Below are 22,441 nucleotides of genomic sequence, written 5' to 3'. Positions count from 1 at the left end.
ACCAGGTGCTATTGCATGTCAGCTATCAATTTATACTAAGGCTATTATCCACCATCTCCACACCCTCTGGGCATGGGAGTTTACCCCATTTCCTACCAATAGCCCTTCTAGGAGTGGTGATCTGGACATCCTGAATGGTATACATAAAGGACAGACTGAATAAGGCTATTTTTTAGTAGTAACAGTAGGTTGTAGTCACAGTTTATATATCCTGCCCTTTGCCATAGACCCGGTATAAGTTGCAACATCATAACCATAATGCATACAATATGTAATTTAAAAAGAGAGGTCCCCCCTCACTCCAATAATCTGCTCCTTCACTGCAAGTGCAGCCCCATTCAGAATAGGTCACCTCACCACTTCCTTGACCCAGAAACCACCACTCTATAAGATCTCTATCTTGTCAAGATCCAGCTTCAGGTTATTGACACTCAGCCACACCATTATTATCTAAGACAGTGTTACCTGTCTTGGATGATGACAGGGAGCAAAAGAGCTGGGTGTCATCATAGCCCCATTATTGAAAAAGGGTAGAGATGAATGGTTCCTTTTCCTAAGACAGCTCCTCTCTACCTGTTCACAATTTCGAAGGCATCACACAGCCTTATTAGATTAGCAATACTACTTGTTGTACCCTAACAAGACATGCTGCTGTAAAGTCATGTGATTGGCTCAGGATGCAATTCCTTGGAAGTACCCTTGAATTCAATGGACTTTACTTCTGAGTAGACCTTTCATAGAAGAGAACAGAACAAACTGAGTCAGGGTTGCCGGCAGGATGTGCAATCTCATGGGCAGCTGACCCATAGAAATGAATGGGATTTCAATGGGGATTGTGCAGGAGAACCCCTCACTGGCTTGCACTCCCTGTCTGCGTGGGGGAGGGGGAATTAGATAATAGTATTTTATTTTGCACAAGAATTCGAAAGGGAGCACTGTAAAAGTCCCAAGTAGCTGACAGCTTAGGCGAAAGGACAAACAACCCGGTGACAGATGCCAAAATGGACACCACTTGTGTCATAGGTTAAGTAACGATTATTTTATAATGGTGGCTTTATGCAGGAGCTATAAACATATGACGAACAGGAGAGCATGTCTGTCAGAGCACAGCCGGACTCGGCGGTGTTTACCGCTGGAGAGAGGGAGCGAGAGGGTGGATCTGCCTAGATCTCTGCGGATGGCGCGGAGAGACGCGTGTGCAAATGGTCTCCAGGCGCACTCGCGTTTGCGCCTTGGGAATTCCGCGCGAGGGGAGACTCGGGCTGAATCCAGTCGCTGTGACGTTGACAATGGGCTTTACTTTCTCCTGGAATTCTCCCCCCCTGCCTGTCATGTAGGTCTCATTGCCAGGCTGCTTCTGTTGCATTTTGGGATTAAGTCTCTCTCTCTCTCTCTCTCTCTCTCTCTCTCTCTCTCTCTCTCTCTCTCTCCCCACTCCGCTATCTGTGCCAATTTTAAAACCATGAGCCATATTTGCAGAGATGGGTTTTTCCCCCCCTGGTGGGTGTTTCGCTTTAAAAGCGAGAGCGACAAAAGCCCGCACAAAACAAAACACCCCCCCCCACCTCGCATCGCGAAGCACCTGTTTCTGCAACTCAACCCTGGCACAAGATCCGGCTCGCCGCTTTCGTTCATTTTCCCAGAACCCACGGCCTCCTTCCCTGCCCTCAGCCAAAGATTGCTTTCAGATCTGGGCCGCGATAAAGAACGACAACAACGGCAACCATCCCAGTCGAACGCTGGGTTTCAAGAGCAGCCTTTAATCGGAGGGGATCGGGTCCCTCTCGGGTTGCTCGCTATGTCTGTTTGCTCCTCCGATGGAGAACGAAGGAAAACAGAGAAAGAATGAATGGCAAACAAAAGAGGCGAGCCGGGGTGCGGGGAGGCGGATTTCTCTGCTCTTCCGCCTTTCCTTCTTGCCGTTTGGGGTCCTTCCTCCCCGGCCCGACCATTAGGTATGCAAGTCACTGAGATCTGCTGAGAAAAAGACAGAGGCTGGGAAAACATTGGTGTATTGGGACTCCAACCATCTTAGCGGGCGGGAGGAGTAAAGGCGCGCGGGGGGGGGGGGGGAAGCGCGCGAGAGAAGAGAGTGACAGCCAGTGCGTCACGCCATTCAGCAAGTGCCAGGATCGCGCAGGGTTTTTTGCGCGTCCCTCTTGCGCCGCCACCTCCACGGCCCTTCGAATTGCTCCGCGTCCAAGCAACGCGCCGAGCCCTTCGCCTTCTCTCTCTGTGTGGTGCGAGGAGGACTTGTTGAAGCGGCAGGTCACACGGGCCGCCTGCGTTTTGGCTCCTCCCGCCGCTGCTGCGCCGCTACCTGTAAAGCGCGTCGCTCTCTCGCTCGCCTCCATCTGTTCGAGGCAGCCTCCGAGAAGCGCGCAGGGCCGTTTGGGAGAAGGCGAGGGGGAGCCCGGAGAGAGCCCCGAGACGAGGCAGCAGCTTGGCCCGGGAGGAGCCGTCCGCGCACGGCCTCCAGTCGTGAGGGGAGCCCCTTCTTCTTCTTGGGGAGCCGAAGCCGCCGCCGCCTCAGCGGCCGAATCACAAGGTGCCGCTTTCCTCCCGCGCGCCCGGCGAGTCTCCTACGCCAGCTGCCCGGGAAGCTGAGGCGCGCAGCAACGGCGGGCTGGGCGCGTTGCTAACGGGCGGCAAGGAGGAGGAGGCGGCCGTGTGGCAGCAGCAGCCGAGGATGGTAGGCGAGGCGGCGGCCGCCGCAGCGACGACGCAAGCCCGGCTGGGCGAGTGGAGGAGGCTGAATTAGGAGAGAGGAAGGGGCTGGACTTGCCGGAGGGAGACGCCGAACGAGCTGGGCTGCGTGGGCTCACTCTCCGGTCGGTGGAGAGCGAGAGAGGGCGCGACTGACAAGGGATCGCTCTCTGCCTTGGCGCTCAAATCGTGAGGCGACCAAAGGACGAATCCCGGATCTCGGCCGGGACCTGCGCGCGTCTGCCTGCCTGCCCGCCCGCCCGCCTTCTCCCATTCGTGGCGGGCGTCGTGAGGTGCCGGCGCGAGGGGTGGCTGCTGGCTTGATTTCGGGGAGGGGGGTGGGGGAAGGGGGAGCCGCTGATTTGGCCACCGGGAGGAGGCGGCGGCGGCGCCTTTATTTCCCGCTCGGTTCCCTCGCGCCGGAATCTTGGAAGGAAAGGCGCGCGGCAGCGAGGGCGCCAGAGCGAGAGGTGCCGAGCGGCGGCCGCCTGCCTGGACGTGCGCTGAGGCTCGGCTTGCGCGCCTCCCCGCCGAAGAGCAGCGCTATGGCTGGGGATGGGCTTGGCCGAGGGCGCTGGCGGCGGCAGCAGCAGCAGCGGGAGCTCCCCGGGGCCCCGGCGGCGCGCCCTGCCCGCTGTTAGCCATGGCAAATGGCAGCGGCGGCGGCGGCGGAGGAGGCGGCGGCGGCGGCTCCAGCGGCTCCAGTAGCTACTACTCGGGAGGAGGAGGCGGCGGCAGCGGCGGCATTAAGATGAACAGCCCCATCAGCGCCAGCAGCAACCTGAACGCGGACTCCTCCTCGGCGCCCGCCAAGGCGATCAACGCGGTCATCATCCCCATGACCATGGAGGTCCCCTGCGACAGCGGGCAGCGCATGTGGTGGGCCTTCCTGGCCTCGTCCATGGTCACCTTTTTCGGGGGACTCTTTATTATCCTGCTCTGGAGGACCCTCAAGTACCTGTGGACCGTCTGCTGCCACTGTGGGGGCAAGGAGAAGGTAACGTTTCTCTTCTTTCCCGGGTTCTCCCGCTTGAGGGCCGCTTCACACGTTGCCTAGTGCGGGGCGGGAAGCTGAGGTTGTGCAAAGCGCGCACATTCGCGTGTCTTGCAGTTGTCTTCTCCAGGGAGCTGCGAATGTCCGTGGGGTGGGTGGAAGGCGAGGGTTTTACACCTGCAGAATGTGTGAAACGACCCTTCTATCCCCGTTATTATTTGCAACTCATTTCAGGGAAACTTACAAATAAACTGTGTGTTAAGATTGCAACCGTGCAGCTGGAGCCTTTGCGTGTTGACTGGGAAATGGGGTTCCAGTGAGTTCAGAGGCTTCATTCTTGAGGGCATCTGCTTAGGATGTCACATGCAGCTCAGTCCTAAACCTGTTTAGTCAGAAGTCCTTCTATCAAAGGACTCTGGGACTGCAGCCTTGGTCCCAAGTAAACTGCAAGGGATGGGGAGATTCATCTTTGTTGCTTCACTTCTTTTGGTCCTTTCTAATTTACTGTTTCCCTTCTCCATGTTTTCTCCATGCCCCTTTGTTTACTATTTCTCTTCATTTCCCCCTTCCATTTTTCCTTTCTTCCTCTTCTGATACTGTTTTCCATATTCTGAGTTTTAGCGTTAATAGCAGTCAGAGTAACGTCAAAGGTTTATTGTTACTCTAACACTGTTGTTGTTTAGTCGTGTCCGGCTCTTAATGACCCCATGGACCCGAAGAGCCGGACACGACTAAACAACTAAACAACAACAGTGTTAGAGTAACAATAAACCTTTGACGTTACCCTGACTGCTGTTACGCTAACACAGATGACAGTAATTCAACCTCCTGCCTTCTAACCATCATCAGTTCAGCAAGAGTTATTTGTTGTGTGTTTGCTGCCCTAGGTTGCCTCCTGCTTCTTTGGTACTAGGAGAGCAGAGGGCCTTTGTTGTTGCTGCTGCATGAAAAGTTAAATAAATCCTCAAAAGGCAATAGCCTCAGATTTTGGATAAAATTGTGTTGGGCCAGCAGTTCAGTAGTGGTCATGGGTGAGCTGAGGTTCAAAGGTTGAGACTTCTTTTGTCTGAAGTGGACAGGGAGTCCTCAGAACAGTGGTGGTGGTTCCTCTTTACCTTTTTGAATGATGGCTTCAGCTACTCCTCCCCACCTCACACAAACAGGCTGAGAAGGAAACACACCTTGGCAATAATAAACTTGCTAGCCAATTTGCTCTATTATTGCTGCCAGGTCTCCCTTGCACTCGGATGGGTTTGGCTTTCTAACGGCAAGTACTGTCGGTTTTTGCTATGTCCAATTCACATTTTGTTTGGTTCAGCCATAGGTGGTAACAAATCAATGCATAAACTAGTCAACAACATGGATTCGGTGTCCCACAAAGTTTCAAATGGTAACTCAGAATATGTATAATCCAATTCAAGAGTTTTACTGCCCACTCATGTTAGATCTAATGACAGTGAATGCATTTTGGTGAGGAAAGGAGGAATTTGGGATTTGCCATTTGTAATACTTGCCAGAAGTGAGGGCGGACTGTGAAAATACATATAAACAGAATACAAAGAAGACATTTAAATGGGTGAATATTCCTGAAACAATCACACATGGCCCACCCCTTCTCGTTCACACCTGTTTCTTCCCATTTAACCGAAATCTTGCTCCCTGTAAGGTCAGAATTCAAACTGAGCTAGATACAGATACATACAGAGTACAGATACAGGTACTCTGTATGGCTCTTTCCCACCTACTTTGTAAGCAGAATCCATGCGGAATTGTCATCTGTCATGGAGGGAGGATTCCATAAGCACTGCTGAGGCAGAAACATTATAGCTTGCCAACAGTATTGTTGTGGAAGAGACCTGGCCACATTGCCCCCCTTAAGGTGACTGCTGAAAACTGTCAAGTAAAATAACTGAGCAATAGGTGGCGGGACAGGGACGGGTGGGATGGGGACAGGTCTGAATCCACACACAGATATCGATGGAGCCAGGATTTTGAGTATCGCACCCTCTTTGAAATCTATTGGATCCTTGCCCATTGCATTCAGTTAACTCAAGACATTTGGGATTTGGGCTATTCGAAAACACATTTTGGGCAGAATACGGTGAGAAGTTATTCCCATGCAAGCTCCGTTGAAAGAAGCAGAGAGCTACAGAGGAGCACACAGCTGTTGTTTCTTCTGCTGCCGCTTGTGCAGGAAGGCTTCCCACAGGATTGTGCTGATTGATTTCAGTGGACCGAATATTTTGTGGTCTCTCCAGTTACTTTGGGTGCAAGCCCCCCATTGATTTCAATGGATTTTACTTCTGCATTTGTGTGTTAGGCTCCCAGACTTGGGCTACAGCCGACCTAGGACTGTTCTTGGAAATATTGTCCCTCATCCAGAGAAAGCGTCTCACTCATGAGACCCACTGAAATGAGAGGTCACAACTAACTTGTGCTGTTGATTTCAGTGGGACGGAAGCATAGCTAGGACTGCAGTCCTAAACCACACTTATTAGGGAGTAAGCGCATGGAACACAGTGAGAATTAGCTTTCTGTAGACTTGCATAGGATTGCTTTGTAAATTTCTCTGGACTAAGTCAGTCGGTGGCTATCCTGTGCATAGCAGGCCTCATTGTGTTCAGGATTATAGCCTTAGTCCCATGATGTTCAGACACTGCCTCTTGAGCCCTCTGCCCTCCACTTGAGCAAAAGAAGTACCATACCACTTACGCGAAACAAGCCATACTGAGCCATGAGCTACACTGAATAAGTCAGCCAGGCACTGCGTTTTGCTGCCTGACTCCATCTCCTGCTCACTGGGTGTAGGTCTCTGCTGCTGTGAGACTAAAAGTAAAAAAAAAATACGATTGGAAAGCCAACACCTGCAGAAAATCCACACCTCTCACCAATGTTTCATGTGTTATACCAGTGATGCAGAACTTTAGCCCTCTGGATGTTGCTTAACTACAGCTCCCATCAACCCCTGCAAGCATGGCCAATGGCTGGGGGTGGCTGGAGTTGTAGTTCAGCAACGTGGAAGGCCAAAGGTTCTCCATCAAATCTGGCAAATGATGGAACATGGTATAAGCAAGGTTCCATCATTTGCCAGATTGGTTCGTGCTGCTTCTGTTCCCCATACACCTGAGTGCGATCAGGGCGACCACTGCTGAAAGGTGAAATGATAGCAAAGTTGTCTCAAGGCAGCTTATTTTTCATATATATTTGTGTGAACCTGTTGACTTGGCTAATTGTTAACCTTCTGCATTGGTGACACCCTCTTGGCTGTCCCTCCCTGGGCCCATTCGCACATACATGCCATTGCCAGATGTGTAGCTTGGCATGTGAATTGACTCAGTTGCATTTGAGATGTGAAAGTCTCCCTTATCACCAAGTGATGAGCAGATATGTGTGAATCAGCCCAGTGAATGTGAGCAGCACCAACCCTGCCATCTCCCTTCCTCCTCAACCTTGAGAGGCCCACTAAGACCTGGAACATGTCAGCTTAAACAAAAAATCCATCAAGAAAAAGCTCAAAACGGAAATCTCAGGGAAGCAAAGTGTTGCCTCTTTGCTGCCAACTTCCTGTAAAGGGATGACTTGACTCTTGCTAAGGACTTTAACATCATGCCAACTTTTCTTTCTCACCCCCTCCCACTCACCCTTTGCTCAATACTTAGCCTGATGAAGAGTTCTGGAGAACTCAAAACCTTGGTTGTTATTTTGTGAGGCTTGGGTAGGTCCTAATAAACATATTTCCCCACTGTGGATTTGAGATTCTTGTCAAGGCAAACACTGAAGCCAACAGCCATTTCCTGCTCAGTGGGATTACTCCAAACGATGTGTAATGTGGCTTACAGCTGCCTTGTTAGGATTTCCCCTTCCAGTTTTACATATAGCTACCCAGAAGGTAGAATATGCTTAAAATGCCATCACATTTTGAAGGCTAGGAAACAGTATAATGAGGATCCCCACCCACCCCAGTCTTTGCAAGAATGCTTTTTAGCTAAAACAGTGTTAATGCTCTATATTTGCTAACATGGCATCTGACAGGCTATTTGGACCCTCCAAAATAGACAAGCAGCTGGAGTTTCTCCCTTCCCCTATTCACATTTTTCGGATTACGAATGGAAGAATAGATCTGCTTCAGCTATTCCTGGCACCCAGCTACACAAAAAGCACCCAAACCTTTTAAATATATATGGTTGCTAGGTTGCTGTCATGATTTGACATTCAGCTATCGGCTTCCCCTGCTTCCCCCAAGGTATGGCATAACCTGGCTGTGCAAACATGAATTCATTTTTATTTTTAATTTGAAAGTAGTGATGAAGTAGGGATGTATGTGTGTCTGTGTGGTGACAGAAATAACACTGCTATGCTGAGAATTATGAGGGCAACCTTGAGAAAGTTAGGTGCATCTAAACCCCATCAAAATAGGTGGGAGCTCAAGTATGCTTTATGAATTGCATCTTGTGCAATTGCTTACTAATTTCTGAGTTGTTTTTTTCAAGGGGGAGGGTGTAGTTTGGTCAGAGTTTCCTAAAAGCGCCTGTGATCTTCCAGCAGACGAATTGCCATCATTTCAAACTGGTTTTTCTCTGGAAAGGATGCTATCATAAGGTATGGGGTAATTTGAAGCTTTAAAATTCAGTTTGACTTGCTAAGTAAATAACAGCAGTAGCCTTTTCCCGCTGAAGAGATTCTCTTTTTGTGGAGGGGAAATGGAAATGTGAGGTTCTGGAAATAAAGATTTGTTGGGGCTGTAACACTCGTCTCTATTTATATGATGACAAATGTATGTTTTTGAAGTGAACTGGCTCCTCAGAAAGGAAAGCCAAATAGCTAGATACATCTGAAGGAGTTTCCTCTCTTTCTCTCTCTGTGTTAATATATATATAAATAAATAAATAAATAAATATATTCAAGTGCTTTCCTTTGTTTGTTGCAAGAAACATATTTAAGGAAGTCCAGAAGGCAGCAAATACCCAGAAATTGTTCGGAGATGATTACCAGCACTACCTACTGGTATATTTCCTTTGACCACCTGATCCCAAATTTAGAGAACTGAACAAAGTACCTACAGTTCTTCTGTGGGCTGCCAAGTCATCCTTGTGGACTTGGTTGTAGGAATAAGTTTCTATCCCTTGAATGTCCAGCAGTATTAGCAATTTCTAGAGCCAAAGTCGGCTCTTAGTTATATGCCCCACTTGCCCAGGCAGCTAACCCTGCAGTGTCTCTCAAAGAGTCATTGATAAATCTGGAGAGTCACACATCTCCACTTTTGCTCATTCACCATCAGTAGTACAGGGTGGCTGAATTGTGTTTGCTGTGCTGTGCTTAAAGTCCAAGAGAAACTGCAGAGATGGCATTCCTCCTGGCATGCTGCCCTCCCTAAGCCCCTGAGCAAGCTAACAGCTGATGCTTCATAAACTCTCTTTGAAAAGAAGCCTTCTCATTCAAAACTGATAGCACATATTGCACAGTTGAACATTATTTTTGAACATGCCATATATTGTTGATGTTTCCTGGCCAGGTTGTATATTGGGTAGGTTTTCTTACTGCCTTTCTCTAGCTAACATTACTGACATTGAAAGGCTTTCATGTCCTTCTGGTATGTTGTTTTCAATATACAATTCATATCATTAAAATGTGTCCCTTGGTTAAGTAATTGTCCACATTTACAAACTACATGGCCATTGGGCTGTCTTTATTTCATCAAAACTTAATTTGTTTTCTTTTTCTTCTAACTCTCCTTCGTCACTGTTCAGCCATATGAGCTTCAGACCAGTATTGGTTAGAGAATGCCTAGTATGTTTTCATGCATTCAGCTTCCTCTCTTGTGAGAACTCTTTTCTCTAATTTTCTGAATGATCTATCTTCTCAATATGTTAGAAAGCCTCAACCAGGGCCCTACCGTTAGGCAAAGTGAGGCATGCACCTCAGGCAGTGTTTTGGGGTGCCATTAAAAATCAGGAAATTGTGTTATTTCATTTATTGTTGTTGTATATTTTTGGCCATTAAAGGGGCTACACAAACCCCCGCTTATTGGATTTTCTGCTTGTTACTGCCCAAATAACTTGTTTAGCTGTGGATACTTTGCACCTTGAGGTGCTATAATACTGTTCTGCCTCAGGCAGACAAATGTCTTGGGCTGGCACTGGCTGCAGCCTTTTCTGATGCCATGGTATAATGGAAAGGGAAGAAAGGGAGAATGGGTAAGGTTTATTTCCAACAGGGGATGGAACAAAGCAAAAACTTTCACTATATTTAGGAACAGTCGGCCCTCCAATGTGCGAAAGGAAATACAAAGTAGCTGAAACAAAAAATAAATAAGATTGCTCACTCCTGGATGACACCCCTTGCTTTCAATCCCACACATCTTAGTTATGTGAGGGTTGGTTTCCGCCGTGTGGAGAAATGATTTTATGCCTGGGAGCAAACAAATTCAGATCTGTGAGTGTCTGTCTGGCAGAGGGCAAAGGAAAGCAAGTGGGAGATTTTCAAAGACACCTGGATTTTCTAAACAGAGTTGTTCTTTTAAGGGTATATGTTGGGCAGGTAGCATATTCTACAGTACAAACCTCTTTATAAGCTTTATATTAATGTAACTATCATGGCTCCCTCCAAAGAATTGCCCCCAACAAATCCCGGAGAGGTGCTAATAATTCCGTGGTGTTGTAGTAGTTTGTCATCGTTATTATTTATTTATTATTATTATTATTGTGTCACCCATCATCCTTAGATCTCAGGGGGGGTTCACAGCATAAAAAATACGTGATAAAAAACAGCTCTCATAATCCCCAGGCAGTATGTGCCTAATGGTTAGGGGTGATAGAAACTGCAGTCTGAAACATCTGGAGGGCAGCAGGTGGAGGAAGGCTGACTGGCATGTAAGGAACTGCTTCCATACAAGAGGGAGAAGCAGATCAGCCAAAGAAGACCCACGTTATCCATTGCTGAGCTGCACCATTTCAGATTGCAAGTGTGCCTGTGGGAAGGTGCCAAATGCTTGAATCTTTCCCACATAAAATCCTCCTCCTTGCAAATCATACAAATGAACATACTAGGGAGAAAAATAGAGAGAGAGAGAGGTTCTAGCTGTTTTCCTGGCAAAGCATGCTGGTATTATATACAGTGTGGGTTTTTTTTTTAAAAAAACAGTTTTTCCTTTTTAGGAGGCATTTTGAACATAAGGGCCTAGTTCCCATGGCTTCATTCTCACTGCATGCTGCATCAGGAGATCAGTAGTTGATTAATCTTCCTCTGTTTGCTTTTACTAAATGCAGCTATAGTGAGGGAAAGGGACTGCTAATTGGACTTCAAATGCAACCTGGAGGCATTTTAACACTTCCCTCCCTGCACTGTTGTCCCAATCCCTTCCCTCCTCATCCCTGTTTCTTACATTTTGCTGGTGGGTGGAATGCAGTTGCCTGCATTATCATTTCTTCTCAAATAGAAGCTTGGGGGTATGTGGTTTAGACTGGCACAATAGGATGGGGGAACAGAGTTGAAAATCCCTAAGCCACTTCCCTGTTCAAATTAGCAGCCTCTCCTTCCTTGTGGCTGCATTAAGTTTAAGGATAGACAGAAGATAAACCATTGGTCTGGTGTAACATGTAGTTTGGTTCTCACTGAGAGGTGATAAACCTTTGGAAGTACCACTTCAAACTGCAGGTGGGAGCTTGTGTTTGACGGTCTTCCCTTACGTCCTAGTTTGTATCTAAAAATGGGGAAAAAATATTGGGGAATTAGATGAATTTTTATTCATGGGTTGTTGCTCATGACATTGTGATATAAAGTGTATAAATGCAAGAAATAGCATATCAGCTAGCCCATAATCATTCTAATTGTGAGCTTGGGTGATCACATGATTATCTGTTTGGAAGCAAAACAGGACTACCCAAAAGTAAACAAGTGGTTTCTACCTGGGTGTCCCTAGGTATGCAGAAGTACACACATCTGTAAATTAAAAGAAAAATAAATTTTACCCCAAAGGACTTATGCACTGGCAGGATCTACAGAAAACTGATGGCGGTGGATCGAAGAGATAAGAAAACAGTAGATTAACTTGCCTCTACTGTCATGCCACAACTTCCCCATATTGTGTAGTAATCAAATGCTCAGGTTCACAACTAGTTGTCACCTCTAAATCCGACCACGCTAATATAGCACAGCAGAGGAAAGGCCTCAAGGTGGGAGGGAAAGGGGGAAAGCCCCCTCCTCACATTCCAGGCATGTTGTTGAAGGTCCCACGAAACACTGCCCATTTGTACTATTTATGTTCATTTTGCACTGTGGAGTTGGATATTTCGGCATTGGAAGGAAACGTCCATGGTTACTGGTTGATTCAATAATTGTCTGAATTTCTTGTGATCTTTCCAGCAGGTCTGTTTGCGCTGCACCTTCAGAACCCAGGTCAGGGTGACTCTGCTTGTGGCTGAGACCTGCAATGTCATGGGGTCTTTCCAGTCTTCTGGATAATGTTGGCAGCATCCAGAGTTGATCCAAAGTTGCCTTGCTTCAACCAGGCTGTGGGCACAATAAGGTGCTAAAGTCACACCTGGTGCTGTTGACCCTTATCTTAAGTCACTTGATAGCAGTTAACCATTGAAAAGGCATGGACACAGTTTGCCTTTATGTAGTAAAGCCCAATAACTTGGCTTGAGGATTGTTTACTTATATTGCAGACCCTCCAAGTGTCCCTGTTTTCCAGGGACAGCCCCTGATTTACAGAAGCTGTCTTGGTTTATGTTTTGACCAGTTTAATGTTTTCTTATGGTTTTATATATGTTGCAAGCCGCCCAGAGTGACTGGGACAACCCAGTTAGATGGGCAGGGTATAATAATAATAATAATAATAATAATAATAATATGAGTAAAGGTAAAGGTACCCCTGACTGTTAGGTCCAGTCACAGACAACTCTGGGGTTGCGCACTCATCTCGCTCTGTAGGCTGAGGGAGCTGGCGTTTGTCCGCAGACATCTTCTGGGTCATGTGGCCAGCATGACTAAGCTGCTTCTGGTGAACCAGAGCAGTGCATGGAAACGCTGTTTACCGTCCCGCCAGAGCAGTACCTATTTATCTACTTGCACTTGATGTGCTTTCGAACTGCTAGGTGGGCAGGAGCTGGGACCGAGCAATGGGAACTGCTGACCTTCCGATCAGCAAGCCCTAGGCTCTGTGGTTTAGACCACAGCGCCACCCATGTCCCAATTACAGTGGTACCTCAGGTTACAGATGCTTCAGGTTACAGACGCTTCAGGTTACAGACTCCGCTAACCCAGAAATAATACCTCAGGTTAAGAACAGTTTCAGGTTAAGAATGGACCTCCAGAACGAATTAAGTTCTTAACCTGAGGTACTACTGTATTTGAATAGGATATCCTTATTTTCATTGGATAAATGTTGGGCAGCATGATATTGGGGTTGGGGGACATGTAGCCCTACAAATGTGACTAAACTCCAACTCCCATCATCGTGAGCATTGGCTGGGGATACAGCTGATTGAATCTAGAATCCAGCTACATTTTGTTTTTGTTTTGTTTTTTGAAGGGAGGAAAAGCTTTGGCTGTGTGGTAATCTTGTGGTGTTCCCCTTGCTGGATGCACGTTAGAAGCGTGCTTATCTGTGGCCCTCTTGGTGTTATTGGACTACAACTCCCATCATCACCGGCAATTTGCCAGAGTGGTTGGGCCTGATGAGAGTTTGAGCCCAACAATATCTGGAGGCTGGTCCCTTAGGGCGAATGGGGCACTACCCCACCAACTTCAGTCAGGCTGCACCTACCTATCTTCTTAAACCCAGTTGGGGTTTGGGCTCGCACTGGTTGTCAGCTTCTTCCCCCTCAGTCTCTGTGTTGCCCCTTGCAGAACTCAGCAGGGAAGAGGATGGCTCTTTCTGTCATTGGCTCCGGTGTCCCCTACGGTTGGGCACTCTGCTTTCTAGTCTTTCTAGCCACCACTGTTTGGAGAGCCCCAGATACCCCATCCCTGGCTTATCACTTCTTCCTTTTCTGTCAGCACAGGCTAAATGGTACCACAGCTGAATCAATCAGCAAAGCAGGTGAGGATTGTTTGTGGCAGTGCCCCTCTTGAATTTGGTGTGATGTGGCAACATGAGAACGGGCATTTTCTGTGGTGGCTCCCTGACTGTGGAATGCTCTTCCCAGGGAGGCTCACCAGGCGCCATCATTACATATCTTTGGGCACCAGGCAAGAACATTTTTCTTTACCCAGGCCTTTGGCCATTAAATAACATAGGGCCTTTTTAAAGGTAAGGGGGGCAGTTATTATGATTATTTTATTATTATGCTGCCTATTACTATGCTTTGTATAATGTTTTTTATGCTCTGTAAAATGTTTTTAATGTTGTACATCACCCTGGGATCTTTTGGCAATTGTAATATATAAATTTAATAATAATAATAATAATAATAATAATAATACTGTAATAGACAGTTTATTAAATCATTTATTATATAGCATTCATGTCTTTAACACAATACATGACTTTTTTTTTTTTTAAAAAAAGAAATGTATCAAGGACTGGGTTCTTTATTGACCTATTAGATTTTATGCTCCGCCAGCCTTATGAATTGTAGAAGACCACCTGTAGAAGATAGCACCTGTAGTGCTATCCAAATGCAAAGTAGAACAGAGAGCTTGCAGCTAGACATTTTGGGGCACTTTGGGGAGATCCCTTGTCAGTCAATGTGAAACAGCAAAAACCTAAATTGGATACGTTTACAGTCTTTCAGAGTGCAATCCAATCTCAAAAGTAAGCCTCATGGAAGGCTCGGTATAGGATTGCAGCTTAAATGTATTGATAGAACCTGAATTAGATTTCAAGTACCAGGTGTCAAAACGCATGCTCAGGGGTCCTAGGGTGACTGATCACTGGCTGGGCACTCATTTTCTCCTCCTGTCCCCCCCTTCCTTTACTTGAGGCAAATTCATTGTTTCCAACAGACTCACAGTGCGCTAATAATAATAATAATAATAATAATTTATTTATACCTCACCCATCTGGCTGGGTTTCCCCAGCCACTCTGGGCAGCTTCCAACAGAATATTAAAATACAATAGTCTATTAAACATTAAAAGCTTCCCTAAACAGGGCTGCCTTCAGATGTTTTCTGAAAGTCTGGTAGTTGTTTTTCTCTTTTGACATCTGGTGGGAGGGCGTTCCACAGGGCGGGTGCCACTACCAAGAAGGCCCTCTGCCTGGTGCCCTGTAACTTGGCTTCTCGCAGCGAGGGAACTGGCAGAAGGTGCTCGGCACTGGACCTTAGTGTCCGGGCAGAACGATGGGGGTGGACATGCTCCTTCAGGTATACTGGATTGAGGCCGTTTAGGGCTTTGAAGGTCAGCACCAACACTTTGAATTGTGCTCGGAAACATACTGGGAGCCAATGTAGGTCTTTCAAGACCAGTGTTATGTGGTCTCAGCGGCAGCTCCCAGTCACCAGTCTAGCTGCCACATTATGGATTAGTTGTAGTTTCCGGCTCACCTTCAAAGGTAGCCCCACACAGAGCACACTGCAGTAATCCAAGCGAGAGATAAGTAGAGCATGCACCACTCTGTTGTTCTAGAATGTTGTTCTAACTCCAGATTTTCCAATCCCCTGGTCATATTTTGTTGCTGCTGAAGTTAAGGAAGAAAGGAATCCTAACACAGAAGAAGGGAAAAGACAAAGTTTATTTAAACGAGAGAGATAATCATAGGGACCCTGAGGGTCTTCTCATCCTCCAATTCAGGAATCTCAACTAGATCATACATGACAGATGACTATCTAACCTCTGCTTAAAAACCTCCAAGGAAGAAGCATCCACTACCTCTTGTGAGAGTCTGTTCCACTGTCGAACAGATATTACTGTCAGAAAGTTTGTCCTGATGTTTAGTCGGAATCTCAATTTTTTCTAACTTAAAACCATTGGTTTGGGTCCTGGTCTCAGGAGCAGGACAAAAGAAGCTTGCTCCATCCTCCATATGGCGGCCCTTTAGATAGGATATATATCATTGGTGTGTGTATATATATATATATATATATATATATATATATATATACATACATACATATACATATACATATATATATATACAGAACTACCAAGAGAGCTGCCTCTGCAGATCTTAACACCCGAGAGAGTCTGTAGGGAAGAAAACAGTATTTCAGATTGAGGACCTAAACTGGATATGGAAGGATGATGGGCTTTTATGAAAATAAGTTCAGTCAATGAAGAGTTAACTTTATACAGGCCCAGGACAAGCTCATAGAATTGAAGAGTTGGAAGGGACCCTGAGGGTGATCTAGTCCAACTCCCTGCAATACAGGTATCTTTTGCTCCATGTGGGGCTCGAACCCATGACCCTGAGATTAAGAGGCTCATGCTCTACTGACTGAGCTGGCCGTTCCTTGCAACTTCCCCTCTCCCGCCCCTTGAGGGGCATTTAGGTGACTGCATATTTTCTCTTATATCACACTTTCATGTGGAGAGAGAGGGAGAGAGAGATATGAAAATTTAGGAAGGCAGCCTAGTATATTTCTGTTTTCTCACTGGCTTTGACTCTGGAGGCCAGCAGTACCCTTAAATGCATGAAGCTTAATATAGAACCTCTCCAAGTGCCACTGGGCATCATGCACATTTGCCCAAACCCAACTCTGAACCACATGGCAGCTGTTTCTGTGAAAACAGATGTTTTGGGGAGTCGTCTTGACCCGCCTTTGATTCAAATTACAGATGGTCTTTGGCTGGAATAACCAAAACCTGAAATGAATAACCTCCTATGTTGGTTCTCAAATGAACTAGCCTACTTATTTCGGTTAAAGCTTTCAAGAAAGCGCCAGGGTATTTTAAACGTTTTAAAAATAGGTTTCTTAGGGGGCCCATGGCTCAGTGGCAGAAAACATTTTTTTTGCAAGCAGGAGGTCACAGGTTCAACTCTTGGCATCTTCAGTGAAAGGACTGTAAGTTGTAGGAGCAATACAAAGGATGGTGACTAAAATGCTTCCAAAAACAAAACAAAACACCAAACCTCAAGCAAACGTCAAACATAACAAAGAGAGCATTAGAAATCTCAGTCCTCTGCCACCACAGAAACTGATCTCTAGAGCCCCTATGCAAGACCTGGGCTGGAACTTTTCCAGCCCTTTGTGAACTGGAATATATGTAAAACATGGACTTGACTCAAACACTACAATGACATCTGCCTTAGACTTTGAGTAATTGTTGCTGCACATTAGAGTACACAAGAGTAGACTATGTGTTCCAATGTTCTGACTGTAAATTGTAGCTTCGTATAGCTTGAATGCACCAGTATGCCATCATGAGCACAAATATGCATGTTTTCACAATACATTGGATATCTGGAGCCCACAATACTTGGGGATTGTTATTGTTTGACAGATGCACATTTCAGAATGGTTAACTGGGCTAATTCATACATGAACATTGCTCCATGTTTCATCTGTTGATGATTCATATTGAGAACTGCTTCCATTGGAAGGAAAAGTATTGTGCTTTATAATGAGCTGATATGATGAGATCTTTTGTCTGAGATGTTGTGATAGGGGGTGAATGTTTTCAGCTGCCTCATCCGATATTTGGTGTTGCATCCATCAATCAGCCACTAAGCTTGCCAAATGTAAACTTTAGCTGTCTGGATCTTATAAATGTATTAGAAATACTTTAAAAATTGTATTTTTTTAAGAAGGTTAGTATGTACTGTGTGGTCACAAAATACATATTTGCTCTAAGAGAACGGCTGTTCACCAAGAAAAGATGAAATCTGAACTTTGTGCAGATTATTGCAAATCTATAAATCTAGCATGTCTTACTCTGCTGATGTTAGTCACAGGAAGGAGCTATGACTTATGCAGAACATTATAACCTTGTCCACCCTCCCAACTACTGGAAAGTCTCTCTCTGGCTTTTGAGGTTTCACAGAGCATTGCTCTTATATGTTTGCAATTGTCTTTGAAGTTATATGGAGTAGAAATTTTTTCTCAGCAAGCCTTTTCAGCTAAAATGACAAGCAGCACTAGAGAACAGATCTCAGTCTTGGACAGTGGTTTCCGTTCCCAGTCTAGTAGGTGAAAGTAGGGAAAGAGATCAATATATTCGTCTTCCTGTGGCTGAAAATGCTGCAGGTGGTGGCTGTCTGCAGGAGGTGAATGAGAAAAGGCAGATGTTTTGATCTGACCCCAGGTGCTGCATTGGTTTCATGAAAAGGTTGAGAAAAGTGAAAAAGTGACAAGATAGAAGGTGATAAAGAGGGAAGAAAGACTGGTGGTGCAGGGATATGTATCTATGGGCAGTTGGGTATGAGACCAGGCATGTTGAAGGCAAAAACCTATGACTAGTTCATACGTATGTGTACAACACTGGAGTACTCTTTATGCAGGCCATCATCACCCGATATTGCAGTCATCAAGTGATGAACATTTGCGAGAGAACCATCCCACCAAATGAAGAAGAAAGACCGAGAGGGAAAGAGGCTGCTTAAGTGCTGTAGGTGATTCAGCCAGAGTGCGGGGTGGATCGGCTTAGGATGTGCCCAGTGGATGCTTTTCGTGAGATATGACGGCATTTGCGCTTGCAAAATATTTCACCCACTTTCCAAGGCTGGCTTTCCCACTCAAGCCAAGTGCCAAATGCTCTCAGCTATGCAATCAAATAATGGATACAGATACGTAAATGTAATTGTAATGTTCCCTGATCTTTCAATGAGTCAGGTACCAGCCAGCCTGCAAGAGATGAAGCAACCGTGTTTACGCCTCTCAGTCCTATCTGTGACAGTTTACAACCAGCTGCCTCCCTGTTCATTTATCTTTTCTCCTGCCTCGCAGGGAATGTTGCATCTCCAATTGCTTAGCCATTTAATAGCACACAGACGAAAAAAAGAATACCTGAGTTACACCCGTGAAGCATGTTGAACGAAACAAATCCGTTTTATTCTCCATACTACTAGTCAAATTATGATGCAGAAAGATGATGCAAACTATCCTATTTGCTGAAGGATCACAGAACATGAATCTCATGTGTAGCCACCAGAGTTTTTGATTGCTGGAGCAAAATATCACATAGGTAGTTGCAGACACACTAAATAGGTTTCTTAGGGGCAGGGGGAAGCCATGTGAACCTGGGAGGAAAAAGTAAGGAAAGAAAAACATTGTTGCTCAGTCCAGGTAAATATATGTAGCAGTAAATATATAGCAGTAAATTAATGGAATGCAACTTCCTTACATTTTTTTGTGCTTACAGCTCTGAAGTTAGGCCTGAAAATGTGTAGGCAAGATCTGCTAAAATCTCAGAAGCTTCAGAGGTTGTGGAACAAGGTTTTCAGTGGTTGAAGGCAGGATTTCAATGTCCTGTGTAGTGCCTACCTGCTCCCCATGATTAGCAGAACCAAAATTAATGGTGGAAAATAAGATGTACATGTACTTAAGTTGCATAACTTACACAGGTTACAGAAACTGGCCTTTTGAAGCATAAGATTATTCTTATTACATTTATATCCCACCTTTCCTCCAAGGAGCTCAAGGTGGCATACACAACTTATCCTCTCCCTATCTTATCCTCACAACAACCCTGCAAGGTAGGTTTGGCTGAGAGATGTTGACTGGTCTGAAGTCATCCAGTGAGCTCCATGTCCAAGGGATTTGAACCCCAGTCCCCCAAATCCTAGTGCAGCATCCATTAAAAAAGAGTCATTTACAAAATATATAAACAACATCAAAACAGTTAATTCAAACCAGAAAACAGTCCTAATAAATAGGGGCAGAACCAGCACATCAAACAGAAATTAAGACAGCCAATATCAAAAATTGAAAGTCCACTAAAAAAAGAACAGCCTTTAACTATTGAAGAGACAGCAGGAAGAAAACTGAAAGACCCTCTCTTGGGAGAGAGTTCTAGAACATCAGAGTCAGAGTATGCCACACTCTTTGTAGTCTCCTCTACAGAACATCCTTAGGAGACCGTGAATGCTGGACAAGGAGGAGACATTTCCTGAAATAATCAGGACCTAAGCTGTTTAGGGTTTTAAAGATCAGGTCCAGCAGCTTGAATTGGTCCTTCAAGCTGCTTCAGGTTAGGTGAAATAGGAAAAGACCCGGTGACACATTGTCAGTAGGATTGCAGCCTTAAGTAGTTAAACCAGGCCAATATGGTGCTCTCTCTGTGTGTGTATTTTGCCTAACAGCTTTTCTTCCTGGTTCCTTTCCGCCCTGGCTCAGGTTTTTCTGCTCTTCTATACTTTAATGGCCAAGCGAAATCAACCATACTCACCCACTTGTGACACAACGCTGAGTCATGCTGCGAGAGATGTGAATCTCTACCATGTCAGGATGCAAATTAATTCTAGTTGGGATGCTGATAGGGTTGGCGGGACAATGCAGTTTTAACTTTGGAGGGTATCTGCAAAATTAGCTCCACTTGCCCTGAAATAGTTAAGCTGAAACTAAGGAGAGTTTATTGAGGGTTGCCCATGAGACTTGGTTCTTCTAGTTCATGTTGCAATAGCAGAGCACATGCGCTGTGTGTGCAGATCAATCCGTGGTCTTTATTTATTTCCTTAATTTGCTTGTATATGGCCTAATACTTAAGACAGTCTCTGTATGGCTGTCCAGTTAAAAGGATGTTGGTGACATCGGAGAGTCTTCTGCCAAAGATTGCCAGGCAGAGTAAGGTAAAGGTAAAGGACCCCTGACAGTTAAGTCCAGTCGCGGATGACTCTGGGGTTGCACACTCATCTCGCTCTATAGGCCGAGCGAGCCAGCATTTGTCTGCAGACAGCTTCCGGGTCATGTGGCCAGCATGACTTAAGCTGCTTCTGGTGAACCAGAGCAGCACACGGAAACGCCATTTACCTTCCCCCCAGAGTGGTACCTATTTATTTACTTGCACCAGGCAGAGTAGCACAGTGTTTTTCAACCTTTTTTGGGCAAAGGCACACTTGTTTCATGAAAAAAATCACAAGGCACACCACCATTAGAAAATGTTAAAAAAATTAACTCTGTGCCTATATTGACTATATATAAAGTAATTTTTCAATTTTTCCCACGGCACACCAGGCAACATCTCGCGGCACACTAGTGTGCCACGGAACAGTGGTTGAAAAACACTGGAGTAGCAGACAGTATAAGAGACGGTGGAGCCATCACAGATACAGGGTGATGTAAGCAGGGATACGTCTTATTCCTTGACTGGACATCTATTGATGGTTCACCTAAGGAGCATTCAGCCTCTACATATTGAACGTAGCCCTGGTCTGAGGAATTCTCACCCTAAAAGCTCAGCTGGTACTAATACTTCTATTACTGCTACTACTATTTACTGAATTTATTTGCCTCTGCCCACAAATAAATCTCAAAGCAACTTCAAAAAGATCCCGGGAACTGCAGTTTGATGAGGATGCTGCAAATTGTCAGTTGAAGATTCCCAGATCTGCCGTTTCAGAGCTCCCCGTGGTAAGGGTATAAAATCAATTTAAGTCTGTAGTGTAGATATGCTCAGAGATTCTCTGGGCAAGGTCCATGACATCCTAACCGCAGAAGAAAAGCAACTGAAACAATTCTCTCGACTCCCCATAGTTGGTGTACCTGCTCCCATTAGTTTGGTCTGCGACATACATCCTTAAACCCTCCTGATGCGTCTCTCCACACAGCTTTACTTCCATCTTCCCAGAGATTCAGACAGGAAGGAAAAGGGGCCTTCAAAGTTTAGCAATGACAAAATCACAATGCAGCCAGAGGTTTCACCATCTGCAGTGCTGTAGGGCGGTGGGATTCTGTCCAGAATCACAGGGCTTGCCATCAACTGCCAGCCAATTATCTCCAGGTTTCCATTCGCAGAGGGTACCGATCATGCTCCCAGCCAGTGGCAAAGGGCTGCTTTCCAAGAAATGATGCCAACCTAGGCCAGCATTCTATATGCCGTACAAGCCTTTTCTTAATTCAACACGGACTCCCACAAACTAGACTTTAGGGTTGAACATTTAATTCATATCTAGCTGTGAATGCATATTCTGACCCCCCCACCCCCAAATCAAGGGAACTAGAGTTTATCCCTCAGAGATCTACAGTTCCCAGCACCATTAACAAGCTACAATTCTGAGGATTCTGTAGGAGAAATGATACAGTTTCGGTGTGCTTTAAATGTATGGTGTGATGCACTGTATCAATTCCATTTTTAAAAAATGCATAGCAGTTAGAATGTTTCTGCGAATTCCCTAAAACCCTACAAATCCATCACCCATACCAAAGTGATATTTTTCTTCCTCAGGTTTAATGTTTTCATTTGACATTCCCCTCTGCGTGATGCATGCCGCCTGCATTACTAAGGGGTTAAGTTCTAAAAAAGTTTAAGCTTTGAAGTGCACAGGCCACCAAAGAACCAAATAACCTGGCTTTTAGATTTCAGAAGGATTTCAGTTTTCAGCGGCAGGTCTTGTTGGCAGGGCTATTCTTAGCCCTTTTAAGCAACACATGTTCTCCCCAGCTACCATTTGTGAATGCGGTATTCTGTTCTTAAAAGGAAAATCTCTCAGAGCATCAGCTAGGCTCTCTTGCTATAACCAAGAAAGGACAACAGCAGGAGGCCTGTCCATTGGAGACTGGACCTGAGTCAACAGCTATTAATCACAAAGAATAATTCGTAAAATGTATCTTTTGCCTGGGCCTTGCTGCCTTGTGATGCTAGGGGAGGGAGAACAGGTGATGTGTTGGGAGCCAAAATAAACACTAAATCCGCTAGTTTTCCT

General features: G+C 45.6%; 1 protein-coding gene across 14 annotated transcripts in view; it reads left to right on the top strand.

Moving 5' to 3' along the window:
• The first annotated feature begins 3,136 nt into the window (after nucleotides 1–3,136).
• The window catches only part of LOC117046593 (calcium-activated potassium channel subunit alpha-1), a 588,284-nt gene continuing 568,979 nt past the window's right edge, over nucleotides 3,137–22,441 (top strand). For 5 of the 14 annotated variants that reach the window (XM_033148690.1, XM_033148689.1, XM_033148695.1 and 2 more), the window contains exon 1: nucleotides 3,139–3,703. In XM_033148690.1, coding sequence (XP_033004581.1) covers nucleotides 3,350–3,703 — 354 coding nt within the window. In that variant the 5' untranslated portion in view covers nucleotides 3,139–3,349. Of the gene's footprint in view, nucleotides 3,704–22,441 lie in introns of all 14 variants that reach the window. The other 9 variants (XM_033148692.1, XM_033148691.1, XM_033148696.1 and 6 more) reach the window with 4 other exon arrangements.

This window comes from Lacerta agilis, chromosome 5 (genome assembly GCF_009819535.1).
Source record: "Lacerta agilis isolate rLacAgi1 chromosome 5, rLacAgi1.pri, whole genome shotgun sequence".
Lineage (NCBI taxonomy): Eukaryota > Metazoa > Chordata > Lepidosauria > Squamata > Lacertidae > Lacerta > Lacerta agilis.
This window is presented reverse-complemented; position numbering and strand designations above follow the sequence as displayed.